This window comes from Cydia fagiglandana, chromosome 13, assembly GCF_963556715.1.
Source record: "Cydia fagiglandana chromosome 13, ilCydFagi1.1, whole genome shotgun sequence".
Lineage (NCBI taxonomy): Eukaryota > Metazoa > Arthropoda > Insecta > Lepidoptera > Tortricidae > Cydia > Cydia fagiglandana.
In genome coordinates this window covers 13,736,345-13,754,886 of record NC_085944.1, presented here as the reverse complement: position 1 = coordinate 13,754,886, position 18,542 = coordinate 13,736,345, and the positions used below count along the sequence as shown (strand labels likewise).

The 18,542-nt window shown below is 37.3% G+C and overlaps 1 protein-coding gene across 1 annotated transcript in view; it reads right to left on the bottom strand.

Moving 5' to 3' along the window:
• Positions 1-18,542, bottom strand: part of LOC134669896 (uncharacterized) — a 94,407-nt gene that overhangs the window by 59,367 nt on the left and 16,498 nt on the right. Inside the window, exons 13-18 of the mRNA XM_063527511.1 lie at positions 18,423-18,492; positions 16,563-16,644; positions 7,535-7,636; positions 5,791-5,896; positions 4,767-4,878; positions 221-480 (exon numbers count right to left, since the gene is read on the bottom strand). Coding sequence (XP_063383581.1) covers positions 221-480; positions 4,767-4,878; positions 5,791-5,896; positions 7,535-7,636; positions 16,563-16,644; positions 18,423-18,492 — 732 coding nt within the window. The remainder of the gene's footprint in view (positions 1-220; positions 481-4,766; positions 4,879-5,790; positions 5,897-7,534; positions 7,637-16,562; positions 16,645-18,422; positions 18,493-18,542) is intronic.

Sequence of the window (18,542 nt, the reverse complement as noted above, 5' to 3'; positions counted from 1 at the left end):
TTTAATATAATTTTTATGGTAAGTAATTTTTTGTCACATTTGGCCGGTTCGAGTCCCGACTGAGGCAAGCGATTTTTCATAAATCCTTAAATGCAGAATTTATTGTTTTTAAAAACAAAGGAAAGTCTCCTACACAAAATGTACTATTTACAATATTTAAGGTAGTTGCCATCCATGTGGCACTCGATTTTTCCACCATGTATGAAGCAGACACACTTACCTTCACCTCCTTTCTTTCTTCAGCCATCCCGTCAGTCCTTGGAGTCCTTGGAGTAGTTTCACTAGGTGTCTTCACCACGTCTTTCTTCGCGCATTGCACCTTGATAACCGACGGTAGGGTATCGTGTATAGTATCCATGGAAGGGTCAGATGCGTGTATAGCGTCCAGAGCTAGCTTTAGATCTTTCTCTAAAGTGTTCTTATTTTGTTTTGGATTTAATCTTGGCGATCTGGGTGAGGTTTCTTTGCTCTTGCGGAAGCCTGGGAATACAGATGTTCCGGTTGTTATTTATAGAGATATGTATTGGATATACTGAAAGGATAACGATGAAATTATGCACTAATACGTTAATAAACAAGTATGAGACGATGAAGTAGGCCTATAGTCAAGTAGATGGCGTTAATATTAATATTAATTTAATGAGTTAACACATATCAGTGAAAGAATAAGGATCAAAGTTAAATGGCGTTCTAACAGTTTTATGTTCTGTCGAAAGATGGCAGTAAATTTACAGTGGCTACATAATTTACTTTGACAATCCGTCTCTATACACCCTATTCCCGTTGGTAGAAGTATAAGGTACACCAAAAAAGAGATGGCGGGATGACCTTGACGCTTTTTGCAGCGACTGGCGGGAGCATGCACCAAACCGTGATGAGTGGCGGAAGAAAGGAGAGGCCTTTGCCCAGCAGTGGGACACAAAACAGGCTATTAAAAAAACAACGGGTTGCACTCCGGGAGTGCCGGCAGAGGTGAAAACTTAACGGCATTGTAACTCAAAATATTAATAACAGCGCCATCTAGTGCAAAATATTTGCAGCACTATGTATAATTGAGATTAACGCCATCTAACGTTATTTCGTCGCGTTACTTGAAACCCCTAAGCACATCACTGTGAGTACTGCAGTTATATTAATACCAGCTTGAGGGAAACTCGCTAGAAGGCATTTAAATCAAAAAACAAAATGACATTGTCCGTCACACGTGACGTCACACAAGCGCCCTGCGCCGCCTAACCGAAACAGCAGGCTCAGGCATAAATTTTCGCCGCGCGGTAGAAAGTGAGGGTTACGCCTTACGCTGTCTCGAGTTTAAGGCGAAACGGGAGCTGAGCTAAAAGTCAATTTTGAGATTTCAAGCTGAATATACCCGTCGCTCTGACGGGGCGTAACCGCGGCGTGAGAGACTGTATTTGTATGTGTAATGCACGCACACAGACGCGTGCGGTGCGCCCGTACTCGCGCTGGCGCGCACCTCACTGATTGCAATTTGCATTGTCACTTTTTGTTACTGCTACTACTAAGTAGGGTAATTCGCCAGTAACTGGCCACTTTTAATAACTGGCCGCCCTAAACTAAAAATGAATCCTATTCACCTATAAACAGAATTCATTTTAGTATAAGGTTTCAATAACTTCAATAACTGGCCACCTTATACTAAAATTAATTATATTTATAGGTGAATATAATTCATTTTTGGTTTGGGGTGGCCACTGACGAATTACCCTATTGCGATGGAACTTTTTTACTTACCCGGCTTACGTTTACGGAACTCGATATCGAATAGGGTAATTCGCCAGTAACTGGCCGCCCTAAACTAAAATTAATTATATTTATAGGTGAATATAATTCATTTTTGGTTTGGGGTGGCCACTGACGAATTACCCTATTGCGATGGAACTTTTTTACTTACCCGGCTTACGTTTACGGAACTCGATATCGAATAGGGTAATTCGCCAGTAACTGGCCGCCCTAAACTAAAAATTAATTCTATTCACCTCTATACAGAATTCATTTTAGTAGGTATTAGGTTTCAATAACTGGCCACCTTATAATAAAATGAATTCTATTTATTGGTGAATAGAATTCATTTTTGGTTTGGCGTGGCCAGTTACTAATAGTGGCGTGTTACTGGCGAATTACCCTATTTATGTACTTAGTGGTTAATACTAGTATCAAGTAAGTATTTTTTTTTCAATAATGCTCAGAAACGAAGTATAGACATGACAAATATAAATATTAACGTCTTTGTAAGGCAGGATTGGACATTCTATAGAGTAAGAGTAAGTGTATGAAACAATCAATTTCCTTTGACATATTTACATCCGTGACATTTTCGATACATTTACAAAATTCAGCTAGGACTAGGGAATGCAATCTAGATCTCGCAATTTCGAGATCTCGCTAGATCTCGCACGTATTTTCGAAATTTAACCTAGTTGACAGGAAATCTCGATATATGCAATCTCGGTCGAGATCTCGTTTAATATTTTCGAGATCTCGAACAAGACTGAAAGTGAAATACTTATTTGTTTTAAGTAATATATGACCTTAGATTCATGTTGTTCAGGCAGTGCTATTATGTGTCCGGCTTTAGCTCTATTATTGTTACGCAGTTTCTAAGTAAAGGAAAATAGTGGTTTCACATCGATAGCATTTCAGAATTTAGAAGTAAAGTAAAAATTAAAATTGATTTTATGTTAAATGTCAATTTAATTTGTTGTTATTTTCAAAATATAACATGAGGTACCTTAAATAAGTAGTATGTCGGTGGCATATCGTAAAATCGTAATCCTAGGCGTATCATGAAACGCCACCATTTCCTGATCTAATATTAACCCAGGCATATCACGATCTTCCTTATGAAAGAGACGGCAGATCCATCAGAGCAATGCATTCTTTGATATTCCTAGCTTCATAGCGGGCGCATTGTAATATAATTGATCGAGAAATCATATATTTTCAATGATTTTGTAAATGACTACAGTTATGACTACGGTTATTAGAAACCAATTATAGTATGTTTAATATTCTTTCTAATGGTATGCATCACCAATTGATCAGTTAAATAGAACCCGAGAAATAATGATCAGTTGAGGTCGGTCGCCCGCCATTTACGTGACGGAACAAAAGTCATCATTACTTTGTTATATAATATCATACAGCAATAAAACTTTTTTTGGAAAGCTAATGAAATTTTTCGTATATTTTATAATAACATTAATTGCGGTAAAGTTATAATTTATTGAGTTAGACGCATGTTTTGTCAGTACTTATGCCATCCATGCACGGTAAAAAATCATATATTTTAAATATTTTGTAAATGACTACAGTTATGACTACGGTTATTATAAAAAAATAATTGCACGTTTAATACTCTTTCAAACGACATCTCACACGAACCGATCGGTCCCATAGGACTAAAGACGTGAACAAATATCAATGCTGGTCGGCCGCCCACTTTTTCCTTTTTTTCGACACGTCCTCCCCCCCTCCATAAAATAAAAACCGGTCTATTCATATTCTGGAGACCACGAGGAACACGTCCATACCAGTTTTAGGTATTTAGAAGAGATGTCGACGAAAATCGTGAAGAAGACGACTTTTGTTTAATTTGCCTATAGACTATAGGAATATCAGAATATCACACCTTGAGGTTTGCACAAAATGGCTGGTGTTCGCTAGGCAGGTCATGAAATGTCGGCGTTTCATTATATTCCTAGGAATATCTCGATACGCCCGATTTTACGATGTCTATATGTATGGAATTCTTAGAGATTTTTGATTAAAGTAACACATTTTTAGATACTTTGTCAAATTCGATCTCGTCGAGATATTAATCTCGATCACGAAAATCTGACTGTCGAGATCTCGAAAGACCCAATCTCAATTCGGATTTTTCGTGCGAGATCTCGAATCGCCAATCTTGGTGCGAGATTGCATTCCCTAGCTAGGACCTTAAATTGCTCGACAATTACGGAGCGTGACTGTACCTAAAAATTTAAACCCATAACCATGCAATAAAATATTTTTGATTTTGATTTCTAATTTGAAATATTAGAATCAAAAAGTTCAAAATAGATTGTACCTATGTAACTACAAAAATGTGTTCCCTCTCAACGCAAAACCCCTTGTGTCTTAGGAGGATCTAGATATTTTCACACAAGACGGTTTATCGATAAATTCTTACATCACTAGATATCGACATTAAATGTCGACTATTGCCCATCACTTTTCTGGCTGTGTACGTATTTAGAAACTTGACTCCGCCACTAAAATTAGTGCGATAGGGACAACTGCAGCTGAGGCGAAAAATCCTGCGTAAAAATGACAAAAATCGAGGTTTCGTACTCCTCTTTTTCCTCCTCCAAAACTTAACCAATCGTAACCAAATTTGGAAATCTAAATGATTATGAAATTATCCGTGTCGGACCGTTTTGCTTTTTTGGCTAATTGATATCAGTTTTGAATACCACGCCTCTCATTGCGGCATAGTCAATTAGGCCATTTTGGCCATTTTTGAAGGGCTCTAGCGCCTTAAAAAACAAAAATGTCACAAAAAGCAAAACGGTCCGACACAGATACTGACAATATTAATCTGTGTTGAAAAAATCATTGCTCTAGCTTCAAAAACCACGGAGGAAAACGAGGAGTACGTTTGTATGGAGGAATGACCACTCCTGTTGGCTCTTAACATTTTTTCCCACCTCAATAAGTGCACAGCGCCGCTAAAGAAGTTTTCACTTCAAAAAGAAGTATAGAATTACCTCGTGCTGATGTCGAGACGTGCGATGACTTGGTGCGTTGCGGGGAGGGCGGGGAGGCGTAGTGCGGGACGCCGTGGACCGAGTTCGCCGCCGACGCGTGGGGAGTCGTCATCTGTCGAAAGTCAAAACATGCTACATTTATACTTTATCTGTGGTTTCATGCTTAACCCTTTTGCCACCATTGACTTGATATGAAGTCCGAACATTTCGTGCCCCACACGCCACGACTTGATATCAAGTCGTAGTTTTGGTCAGGTTTGTATACGAGAAATTTTTGACATGGCGCTGATGACACTTCATTACTACGGCGACGAAAAGGTTAAAAATTAGCGGAAATACAAACAAAAATCCATACGCGGCGGGAAGAAGTTGATAACTCGAGATATTTTATTGAAGAAATTTGAATTTAAAATAAAATTACATAAAGTTCAAATTTGTTCAATTTTTTCTCGGCATTTATCAACTTTTCCCGCCGTGTACGGAAATATTTTAGTGTTGAATGTACGGCTTGGCGCGTGAATTGCGGCTAACTACTCTTTACAGGTCTGTTTACTGTTTATAATATTGTACCTGTACCATCGCCCACACTGTTAACTGTCCATCGGTGGACCTAAAGGCCTTTTGTAATAAGGTTCACCGATGTACAGTTGAGAGGATTGCTAAACTGTTACGACAACGGTTCAACTGTGTACAGGCAAGTAGGGTGACTGCTATAGTTATAAATTTATATATGCCACTACATAGTAAATGGCCACTCCCAACAAATAAAAAAGAAACAAGCCAATTGAAGCCTTATTGATAAAAATAGTTTATTATTACAATGCGCTAATGAACGTCAAACAAAGCTACACCAGCTCCAACCCTACCCCTCTGCCTCGAGAAGATTTAAGTCCCCCCTCAATTGGAGGAGGGTATCCCAATATGGGACCGGCAACAAACTCGGCGGGACATATCTTTTCAAAACATTACGTTACATAGTGAAGAGTGTTAAGGTGTTTGGTTACGTATATGTATGGTAACATACGAAGCCGACGGTCTCGACGAGCGTGGTGATGTCGTCGCGCTCGTGCAGGGCGCGCGTGTCGCGGCGCTGCCCGCCGCCCGGCGCGCGCATCAGCGGTCTCCGGGACCTGCGCCACAGAATAAATAATATACTTGAGCAAATCTTGTCAGTAGCAATAATTAGTTATTTGTTTTACAAGGGGGCAAAGTTGTTGTTTAACCGCTCGTGCTAATATTGATACCCGAGCAAGCGAAAGATTCCAAAATTAAACCACGAGCGTAGCGACTGGTTCGAAAAATGGAATCTTGAGCGTTGCGAGGGTTTCAAAGCACGAGGGTTAAACAAAATTTGCCCCCGAGTGAAACACAAAATTTTTCACCACACCACAACCCGAAGCAAATTTTAAATGTAAAATATCAAACAAAATCAAACCAAATCAAATCCAAATCAATGTTATGAAATATTTATCATCCAAAATCATCATTTAAAAGTCAATTTTACCAGCAAACATAAGAAACTAACTCAAAATTTGCATTTGATTACTTTGTCTCACATGTGAATAAAATGCAACTTTGCTATCAGTTTTCGAAGTGCAAAGTAAGCCTTTCCGAGCTGGTGTGGTGAAAAATATAATAATAATTCAGCCTATATACATCCCACTACTGGGCACAGGCCTCCCTCGAGCGCGAGAGGAGCAAAGCAAAAGCAAAGTAAAGGTCAGTAGCAAAGGGTGGCAAATTTGAAAAAACCCGGGTTAGCAACACTGTGTTCGAATACTTCGAATAATTCCAAAATCGCGTAATACCAGTGTTTTATCTGTGGAATGTGGATTGTGAATGACAGCCATCTTGTTTGTTTACATTCTGAATTGTTGCTATTTTAAGAGAAATTTCTGCTGTTACCATCAAATACCAATATATTAAATAAGATTGTGCATGAACTTAAGCAAAGTCAAGGTGCCTACATGTACAATCATGCTTGTTGATCGTAAACATTTGTAAAATTTGAGGTTATGTTAATTACATGTTTTGGTTCGATGTACATTGCTGCTTTTCTTAGCGCAATACTGCTCTTTGAGTGTTGCCCTACTTCACTTTGCTGTACATTGCTACAGACATACTTTGCTTGACAGACTATAGTACTAGGTACAGAAGTTTCACTTTCCTAACAAAACGCGACTGTTACGATCAGGACAGATATGACCGCTAGGTGGCGACAGCGCCACGCGCGGCTTATGGCTAGCCACCAAAATTGGACAGATAAGGCCGCAAGGTGGCGCAAGCGCGAGCAGGCGTCTGTTCCGTAGCGGTGCGTGACAACTACTACTGCTAGACACCAAAATTGGTGCGGGCCGCATGTACTTGTAGCGACGCGACGAAATCGTGGAGTGAGCCACGCCTGCCATCTGATATTTACCAGTTGCTTTTCGGTGAAAGAAAATGTCGTGACGAAACCGGACTAATCCCAATGATGCCTAGTTGCCCCTCTGGGTTGAACGGTCAGATCAGATGGCAGTCGCTTTCGTAAAAACTAGTGCCTACGTTCTTGGGATTAGTTATCAAACAGCAGTCGACGGCAGCCGTAGAAAAATGCGCGTGGAAGAAGAGAGTTAAAGTTGTACAGCTAGCAGCAGAAGTTGCTAAGCGGCCGAAGTGTTCAAAATTACCTTGACACGCTCTTATTCTCTTAACAATAAAGTCGCATCAAGATCATTTTGAACACCTGGCCCGCTTAGTAACTTCTGCTGCTGACTATAGGTACTTACCGTGTTTTCTTATTAGCTACCGCGTTTGGGTTTTCCAATGGATTAGGGTTCTTCGGGATGGCGGTCGGTGGTTCTCTCATGCGAACTTTAGACGTGCCGGCGCTACGGACAAACACACATAAGGTTAAAGTGTCATATTTTACAAGCTTTTATTTAGTTTCACCTGGCCCCTGTTTCACCAACGTGACAGGTGCGACGAATTGTAAAATCACTGTTGCTGACGTCACAGGCATCCATGGGCTACGGTTACCGCTTACCATCGGGCGGGCCGTATACCTGTTTGCCACCATCATTGTATTATTAAAAAAAACTTTATGATATCGGAAAAAAACAGATATTTATCTTGCTAAGTTTATGACAATTGTCACAAGAAACACTACAATTGTCACGAAATTCTGACATATATAACTCATTACCTGTCAAGAATTACCTACAATTCTTCTAAATCTTTGACAATTGTCAGAAACTTCGCAGGAGAAATATCTGTTTTTTTCCGATAGCATAAAGTTTTTTTTAATAATACAATGATGGTGGCAAACAGGAATACGGCCCGCCCTATGGTAAGCGGTAATCGTAGCCCATGGATGCCTGTGACGTCAGAAACAGTGATTTTACAATTCGTTGCACCTGTCACCGATGTGAAATTGGGGCCTGACCGTTGTCTGTAATCAAATCTTGCAAGTTAAATTTGATCTACTTCCCGGTTTCCGATTGAGCTGAAATTTTGCATGCATGTATAAATCACATGACAATGCAATATTATGGTACCATCGAGCTGATCTGATGATGGAGACCGGAGATGGCCATAGGAACTCTGTGATAAAACAACGAAACCTAATTGGGTTTGGAGTTTTTCGAATTGTCTCGATGAGCATTAGTTGCCTGTGGAAAGAAAAGTACCAAAAACTTATTCGAGCTATTTTTTGGTTGAAAATTTGACACGTTTATTTTAAACTATTTACCCATGGCATGCATGCAACACTCCTAACTGTACAAGTGTACATCGTTGGGCCTTATTACAAAAGGCATAAGGTCCATTGTTGGCGATGATACGAGTATGTAGTAAATACTGAAATTTATTTCAGAAACCAATAATAAGTAATATAAACTAAAATAATTAAAGCCTTAAAGTAAATCCTTACCCTCCTTTTTGTTCCCGAGTCATGGTTGTTTTCTATGTATTTAAGTATTTATATATTAGGTACATATATCATTGTCTGAGTACCCACAACACAAGCCTTCTTGAGCTTACCGTGGGGCTTAGCCAATTTGTGTAAAATGTCGTATAATATTTATATTTATTTATTTATTTAAATATTAGCTTATATTAAAAACTACTTAAAACTACAACTCGGATATTTAAAACTTCCGATAATTTCTTATAGATGTTATCTTGTCAGTTTAGAAATTTAGATCAGTGATATTTAAACATAAAAAACCGGTCAAGTGCGAGTCGGTCATTACCGAATTTATAACAATGTATTTTTTTTATGTCGAACGTGAATGTGATGTCTGTAAAAACACGTAAGTAATTAACTATTTTGTGTTTTTTTTCTCGAAATTTTAGACCCAGTAGTTTCGGCGATAAAGATCCCCCGCGGCGGATGATCGGACAGGAAGGCAGACAGACGGACGAGTGATCATAAAAGGGTTCCGTTTTTTCCTTTTGAGGTACGGAACAACTTTCAAAATCGAATACTTGCAAAAGTCTTCATGAGCATTATCTACTAGACATGCGCGAAACAGTGCTTCGAAAAGTGATGCTATATCACATCACTTTTCCGAACACGTAATGGTACACTGAGATATCACATCACTCATCACTCGAAACATGACCCGAACGTGAAACAGCGCTCGGGCGCGCGCGAGACGGCCACATTACAGCTATCTCTTATATTTACGCAGCGCATACAGCACTCTAGTGTCTCTAGTGATTCTAGGGCGTCTCGTATGTATGTATGTATGTATGTCACTTTATTGCACATAAACAGGTTTACATAAAATGGACAAAAACAAAACAAAAATAAAAATGTTATGTACAAAGGCGAACTTATCCCTAAAAGGGATCTCTTCCAGCTAACCTTTGAGAAAATGCGAAAGGATCAGATACTAACAGGTGAAAGACAATCTCGTATCCGTATCGGCGATCGATCTATTTATTACGCGTTGATTTTTGTCACCTTTATGTGAAAGATTTTTTGTTAGTTCTTATAAATTATAAAATAATGTAATTATGTAATATGTATGTAAGTTTCGGAGGTAGATAATTGCCTATGGAGCTTCCCGATATGGCGAGTATTCTATAACAATGCTTCATCTCACTTAAAGCCGGCGCCTCACTTCGTTTATAACTTTCATGCTGGTAATTTTGAAATAATTAATGCTGAACTTTCGGTTATTAATTGGTTTAATTTCTTTAAAAACATGAATATAGATGACTGTCTAACTAAATTTAATAACTTGATTAAAACTTTAATTTCCAAGTATATTCCACAACGAATTGGGTAGGTAAAGTTTTTTGAAGATAGGCAAATTATATTTTTTCCCGATAGTATTCATTATAGCGATCACGGAAATGCAGCTCTTTTATTTTTATATCATTTTATTGATTAAATATAATTTTTTAAATGATCGATATGACGTTTGTGAGGTGAAATGGCAGACTCGAGTAATTAATTCCTTGGCGCGTAGTAAATGGGACGAGATAGAAAAAAAATCGATGTCAACTGTCAGTGTCACTTAGCTCTCATTCCCGAAAAATAACGGACAAGCCTCATGTTACCTTGCGAATTGCTATTAATGTTATCATTGAGATTTTCGGCGACCTCAGCACGACCCACGGACTTCTGATTCCCCACGACATCTGCGCGTATTTGGACAAAGATTGAATTTACTTTCCATAACTTGGCACTGCATAAATTATTGGACAACGTTTTCTTCCCCCTACACGTCTACACGACGGCCCCTACGCTGACCCTTGGACAGAGTTTTGCAAGAAAAATAAGCGAGTTCATACGAGATTGCGAGCAGATTCTACAAATTTGAAATTATTATCATAACAGTGATAAGCACAATGCCGTTGAATTAGAGGAGCAATGGCCGTACAGGAGTACGTATCCGTGAAATACATAGGTACAGAAAACTTTCTTCACTTGTGTTTTGATTTTTATTATTAAATTGCCATGAGCTGTTAAGTTCGTAAACAAGAAATCGGTCTAATTTTTTCTAACAATTTCAACCATCTGTTAGTTTTGTGTGGTTATCCTCATTTTATGAATGTTGTTCTTATTTTCAGGTGGATGTAAACATTCATTGGCGGTATTATACTGATGGCTAATTAGAACCATTGAGCCATGACATACTTCCTTGCAGTGTTATTCGGCTAAGCCTCGAGCATCCTGTGAATCTGAAGGATATAATTATTTCCATAAAAAAGAGCAATCGAATTAGGACCAAGATATCCCGAGAATCTAAAGACATTTTATAAAAAATGCAATAAAATGAAAATGGGAGACTCTCTTATTTTAACAATGATACAAGATCATGACAATGTTATGGTCTATACTTATTAAAATTTTAAAACCAACATGTCTTTATCTTTGACTTGAAAATGTACAAATGATTTGGGTTAAGTTTTATGAAATGCAACTTATGCTAAAAACCTATTATTATTATATGTCAAATTATCGTGAACTCGATGTTGCTTAAGGCGTATCCAAATTAGTCAATTTTTCGCCAATCTGATTAAATTGCCCGATCGAATCGGGACGTACGGACGCAAACGCCAATTTGGCTCGCCGAATTCAACCGCCGATAATGACCAATAAAATGAGGTGCGGACACAAGAACACCAATTTGTGAGGCTAGTATTTTCGTTATGGGGCATTTTTTCAATTTAAATGGGTCTAATATCACCATAAATCTAAAATTGGAGATTGACGCCAATTTCATTTCTGATCAAATCGACCGATTTGATCAGTCCCGTCTGGATACCGCTTTAGCACCGCGAAAGGGCGCTGCGCGGTGCGCGCGGATTGACGCATGCGCGTACCGTATGCTTTGTATCTATGGTAATATAATTTTAAAAAATATGCAAATAAAAGGCGGCAAAGTTTATTCGTTGTGCAATACTCAATAAGTTACCGCTTGTTATTTTAATACTCGTAATAAACAAAATGAGTTCAAGTGACGAAAACGACCTGGAATAGACGGCATGCACCGCCTCATTTTAAAGCAGAAGCAAACTTAATAATGAATAACTAGCTTCCTGCTAAGTCCTGGGACAAATACAACAGGACTTACGACATGCTCATGCTGTGGAAGGACACAAGAAGGACAGCCAAAACGCAAGAAACACCTACTCTGAAAGTGGTTTTTAGCGTATTTCTGTGACCAAGTGAAAACTAAAAAGCCATCTACATTTAATATAAACTAAGAATATGCGTTGTTTTTTTAATTGTATTCGCGTCACTTTACCCCTATTAAATACGCTTTACTAAATTGAATTTGTTTTATTTCCTCACATAATTTGAGAATAGTGCTTACTATGTATACCTCAATGGAAGCAAAAATGTAGTATTTTTGCGAGTTGATACACTTGTTACTTGTGTATAGTGGCAAATGTATTAAACCCGCAATCAACACTAATCAATATGTATACAGGCCCCAACGTGAAGCACATTTACCCTACAGACATACTTATCCATATTGACCATATTTGAACCTCTCAACTCTCTTCAAGGGCACGCCACACAGCGTGATTCTATATACTGTTGTAATGTTAATGCTTAAGGATAATAATTTGTGGATTTTAAAATAAAACGAAACGAAATTTACTGGATTTATATTATATTATTTTGGATTTATATTATAAGTTTTCTAAAGTACAGTCGCCATCAGATATATTGGTGCAGCTAGGGTGCTCATAAATATCTGAACACGCCTCTATTATCAGGGCGTGCGTGTTCAGATATTGTGAACACCTTGCCGAGCCCATATATAATAGCCAATAACGACCTAGTTATTGACACTATTACAATCTTAATCATTATGTATGTATAATACAACAATCACGTTTATATAGTCCTCACAAACGTATAAGTTACCATTTTGGCCAATATATCTTCAAAGCTTGGCACCGAATCGCTGTTAAAGACTTTGGTGTGCTCAAATACGCTGAATTTGGAAAGTAACGTCTGTACTTCCTACAAGACGGTACGACGCACTTTGAGTTCATCTCTGTAATATTCTATTTCCATTCGAACGTTTCCGGGATCGTCTCCATCTATTGGTTTGATACTGAGATCCAAAATGACTCGTGTAGCAGTCCAAGAGTCGTGGTGGAGGTGTTAATGAAAATGTTCTCCAAGAAGCAGTGCCAAGTAGTCGAAAGCAATCGTTATCATGATCAAAATATCCGTGTTGATCGTGCTAGGGACGTTAAAAATACTTATTCTAGAAATCACACCGACATCCAATTACAAGAAAACACAAATGTTTCGTCCGACCATTATTTTCCAATTATTTGCAAGTTATTTTCCAAGAATGACACTGACAGTTGACATCGATTTTTTTTCTATCTCGTCCCATTTACTACTCGCCAAGGAATTAATTACTCGAGTCTGCCATTTCACCTCACAAACGTCATATCGATCATTTAAAAAATTATATTTAATCAATAAAATGATATAAAAATAAAAGAGCTGCATTTCCGTGATCGCTATAATGAATACTATCGGGAAAAAATATAATTTGCCTATCTTCAAAAAACTTTACCTACCCAATTGTTCGTCAGCCTACTTGTTCCGCCCCTGTTTGGCATAGCTCACCCCTACGTAAGATATTAAGAGAAAAACGAAAATATCATAAACGTTGGAAATTATACGGCAACCCCTTAGACTATCAGACTTTTAGTACTCTGCGCAAACGAGCCAACAAATTAGAGCTGGAATGTTATAATAATTATATATCTTATTCAGAAAGTAAAATCAAAAGTCATCCTAATTTTTTCTGGTCTTACGTAAAGTCTATATTCTCTAAAAATAAACCACCTCAATCAATGCACTATAAAGGCATAACTAGTTCTGACGGCGAACAGGTATGTAATTTTTTCAATTGTCATTTTCAATCAGTTTTTGAAAAACCTATTAATCTAGACCTGGGTGACATAATAAATAGTCCAGCGCCTGATTCTATTATCGATCTAGGTACCATAGAGATAAATTACAACACAGTTTTACAATATTTAAAAACAGTTAATGTCCATAAAGGTGCTGGACCCGATGGCATTCATCCGCTTCTAATCAAATCTTGCAGTTCTACCCTTGCAACTCCTATCACCTTACTATATACTAAGTCAATTAAAGACGGCGTTGTGCCCAAAACTTGGAAACAAGCATGGGTCACTCCTATTCCCAAGGGTTCAGTAACTAGTGATGTTGTAAATTACCGTCCCATTTCTAAATTATGTATTCTTGGTAAGTTACTTGAAAAAATTGTTACTGACCAATTATTTAATGTTGTACGTCGCCATATAGTTCCAAATCAGCATGGTTTTTATAAGGGTAGATCTGTTGACAGTAATTTACTAACCTTTACTGATGAAATTTATAGTGCAATGGATGATGGTTATAGTGTGGACGCTATTTATACTGATTTTTCCAAGGCATTCGACAAAATTTGTCACTATACGCTATTGTCTAAGCTTTGGAGGCTTGGTATACATGGCGACCTCTTTCGCTGGATCAAATCCTACGTTGAAAACAGGAGTCAGGCGGTTGTCTTGTTGGGCTATCAATCTCAATGGATGTCTGTCAGTTCTGGAGTGCCTCAGGGCTCTCACTTAGGTCCTTTGCTTTTTACTCTTTATGTGAATGACATGACTAATCACATCCAGAACTCTAAAGTATTACTTTACGCAGATGACACAAAGATTTTTAGGATAGTTAAAAATATTAGCGATTGCGAAAAATTGCAAGATGATTTAAACAACTTAGTTAGCTACTGTGAAATAAATAACCTGTTTCTTAACTTAGATAAATGCAATGTCATCACTTTCTCAAAAAAGAAAAATGTAATTAATTATTCCTACACTCTATCCGGTAAAACCTTAAACAGAGTAACCGAAATCAGAGATCTCGGTGTGATTATGGATAGCAAACTCACTTTTATCCCACACATTGACAAAATGCTAGCAAAATCATACAAACAGTTAGGATTCATTATGCGTGTTGGCAAACCATTTAAAAGCCGCCTAACATATAAAATTCTTTACAATAGTTTTGTTCGAAGTCACCTTGAATTTTGTAGCTCAGTATGGAAACCTTTTTACAAAGTACACATTGACAGAATTGAGCGACTCCAGAAAAGATTTATTAAATCACTGGCCTTCAGGACTGGACTAACCTATACCGCTGACTATACTGATACTTGTAAACGTCTAAATATACAAACTCTTAGTGACCGTCGTGATGCTAATGATTCCGTTTTGCTCTTCAAAATTTTCCGTTCACAATTAGATGCCCCTATTCTTTTACATAAAATCTGTTTTAGAGTTCCGCGAAGACGAGAGCGCCGTTGTCGTAAAAGAAACTTATTTTCTATACCATTCTGCAGGACTGGCTACGGTAGAAACGTATTCATTAAACGCGCATGTAAACTATTTAATGAAAACCTTAAACTTAATGATGTAGACTTCTTTCACTGTACACTAACACAACTTAAGAATGCATTTAAATATTGAATTTAACTAAATTTATAACTTGCTTAACGCACTTAAAATGTATTTTTTGACAAAGTATCAAATCATAGATTTACAAATTTCTAGTATATAGTAATTGCAATAATACAAATTAAGTTTTTCTCTTATATAGTTAATAGCCACGGACCTATTTATATGTTTTTCTGTTATGAAACTATAGGTCTATTCTTATTGTCTTTAAAATATGTTCATAATCCATGTATGACTGTTTGTTTCTGAATAAATAATAAAAAAAAAAAAAAAAACAATGCGTACATTTTGCTCGCTTTGGTTCTGTCTCCGTAAAGTAGTTCGTTTATAGCCATTTTTTTTAAATAGGTCAATCAAGTTAAAGTCACCAATAGTCCGTAAAAAAGCGATTACTCACCAGCACTAATACATTATCAGAATATTGCCATAACGAAAATATTATTTACACTTTTCACAATTTAATTTAACTATACTCGTATTTGCAATTTAGTTCAATCAGTCTTTATAAACAACTCGAATTTCTACAGTCAGTCTCGATATGCACTAATTCACTATTAAATTAAAGGATAAACAAGTATTAACTCGTACTTAGTTTGCCGCGAACCGCGAAAGTCAAGCAAACTATCAAACATTTCACAACAATAATAATAAACGGTTTTCTTTTCGTCAAATTCAAAATCGCAAATAAATTACTCCAAATTTGACCGCGTCCTTCTTGTATTATAAGAAAACATTTCAAGCTCTACGCGGACGCATTAGAGTTTAAAATCTATTGCAGAAAATCATATTCGTAAAAATATTAGTGAGTGACAACTTAAACCGCGGCGATCGGCCGAGCGGACCTATCCGAATGGTTCCGAAGATAGCCGAAAGCATCGCAGAGCGAGAGCGAGCGAGCACTGAGTGCGAGTGCGAGCGAGATAACAAAGCAATGATGGCATGGCATGGCGAACAAACATGACACTATCACAAGTGACATTACACATTACGCGCTCCGTGCGTAGACTTGGAACTGACCGTTCATATCGGCGAGTCAATGTATTTGGAATTGAATCCATTTCGCGCGCTTCGGCCGGTCGTTGGCGCTCGCACGCTCGGTGCAGCTCGCGTGATGCGTGATGTTTGAAGTACTAGTTGATTTCGCGGAGAGATACGTAATGCCATATTACGTGTTCGAGAGATATCTCATTTGTGATATTACGAGCATTACTTACACATGTCTATTATCTACTGCCTACTTCATTATCCTAATATTGTGCCTATACGTTTATTGTGGGTTATTGAAGAGTACAAATTTACCTCGATCGGCCGACAGAAACCTTGGAGCTACGCGGGAATCTATCCAGAGAGTACATCGAGAGCTTGGCGTCTGCGACCGTTTCTGAAATAAAATGACATACAGTGTGTTTTCTGTAACAGGAGCAATAAATTACACTGTAGGCTGTACTCCTCAAACTGACCAACATTTGTTCAGCAACTTTTGAAAATAACTCATGGTTTGATTTTTATTACACTTTAAAGTTTATTCTAAGACGCAATGTATTGCAAATTTAGTCATGTTTACAGCGTGACAAGCAACGTCAAACACACTGATGTCAGCGTGCATTGAAGGCAATATTTATTTTGTATGAAAAAGAGGAAGTCTAAAGGATTCATAATTTTTAAAAGTTGCTGAACAAATGTTGGTCAGTTTGAGGAATACAGACTTAGTTTAATTTATTGCTCCTGTTACAGGAAGCAACCTGTATACTAAGAAAAAGTGACTAAGGCTGGAATCGAACCAGCGTCTTCTGCTATCGCGGCAGGTGCCTGTGCCATTCGGCCACCGGGCCACAGCGGAATAGGTCGAATTTTTCCAAGTATAGTAGATTAGTATAGTTTCAGGTCTATTTTTTAATCTCTACATATGTAAAGTTAAATAAAGATCCTAGAGATAGTTATGACTATGTATTAAGAGTATAAGTGTTTTGGCATATCTAGAGCTGTAAACTTATACTTGTATTTATTTAAAGAATAAAGAATAAAGTATATGCATTTCTTACCGAAGGCTTATGGCGCCCCCTTAATACTTCTAATAGTGAAGACATATTCTGTTATACAGTTAGACCAAGTTAAGTCTGCAATGATAGCACACGCAGTGCAAGCGTTATTTATACGTCATAATTTCATGGAATTTTGTCGTTTAAAATAACACTTGTACTGTGTATGCTATCAAAATAGTTGTAGAATTTTATTGATTCAACTGTAGGAGCGAGCATCTAATGTAGCCATATCCAGCTAAGTAAAGAAAAGTAAGTCTAAGAAAAAATATCCCATGAATTTTACATTTACAGCTTAAGTTGATGTAGTTGACTCTTGACTATCGGCAAAGAGAATAGATAGTATAGAGGGGTCCTGTCATAGTAAATTTTGTAGTCACAGTACATTTACTGCCATCTATCGACACACGACTAAAACTCAAAATGAAAACATATAAAATTATCAAAAAAATATATATATATATTTGGATAAATGATTTTATTATTTTTATATAATTTTGACCCATGATCATTCACTGATATCTACGTGTTAAAATTGTTAAATATGAAACGGTGTCGTCACGCCATCTAGCCGAGCATAGGCCAAAGGTCTGTGCGCCATCTATACTTCGTTTTTATTAGCATTAGAAATTAGGTAAACAATCTTGATGTGTCTTTTAATTGAAAAACAGATTTAAAAAATAAGTTACGGCAAATATGTAACAATTATGAATCCAATAAGATCATTTATATTCTTCTGCTTTCATAACTCATAAGTAATAGTTTTATATTTTAATAAAGCGTTTTTCAATTAAAAGACATGTCAAGATCGCTTACCTTCTTGCAAGTTCATCTAATGCTAAAAAAACGAACTATATCCGAGAATGACTTTTTCTTGATTTCCGAGGCACGTTTTTTCCTTAGACTTTAATCATCTTATACGAAGTTACATATGTCTTTGCCAGCAGGTATCACAAAACATATGGTATGACTTTTTATAGCGCCATCTAGTTCGGGTATGCAATACGAACTACACGGGAGCACGATTTTTACACCTATTTATTTACAGTTCTATTCAAAGTATCATTGATTGCAATAATTGTTTGAAAATGTAGGTAAGTAGATAACATTTAATGCTTACTTGCTTTGCCATGTTTATTGCACTTCGAAGACTTATGAGAGTTATGAGCCTTTCCGGAACGAGGCACCGACTGAAACCAAGTAGATAGATGAACCGATTGGGAGCACATACACGGAATAA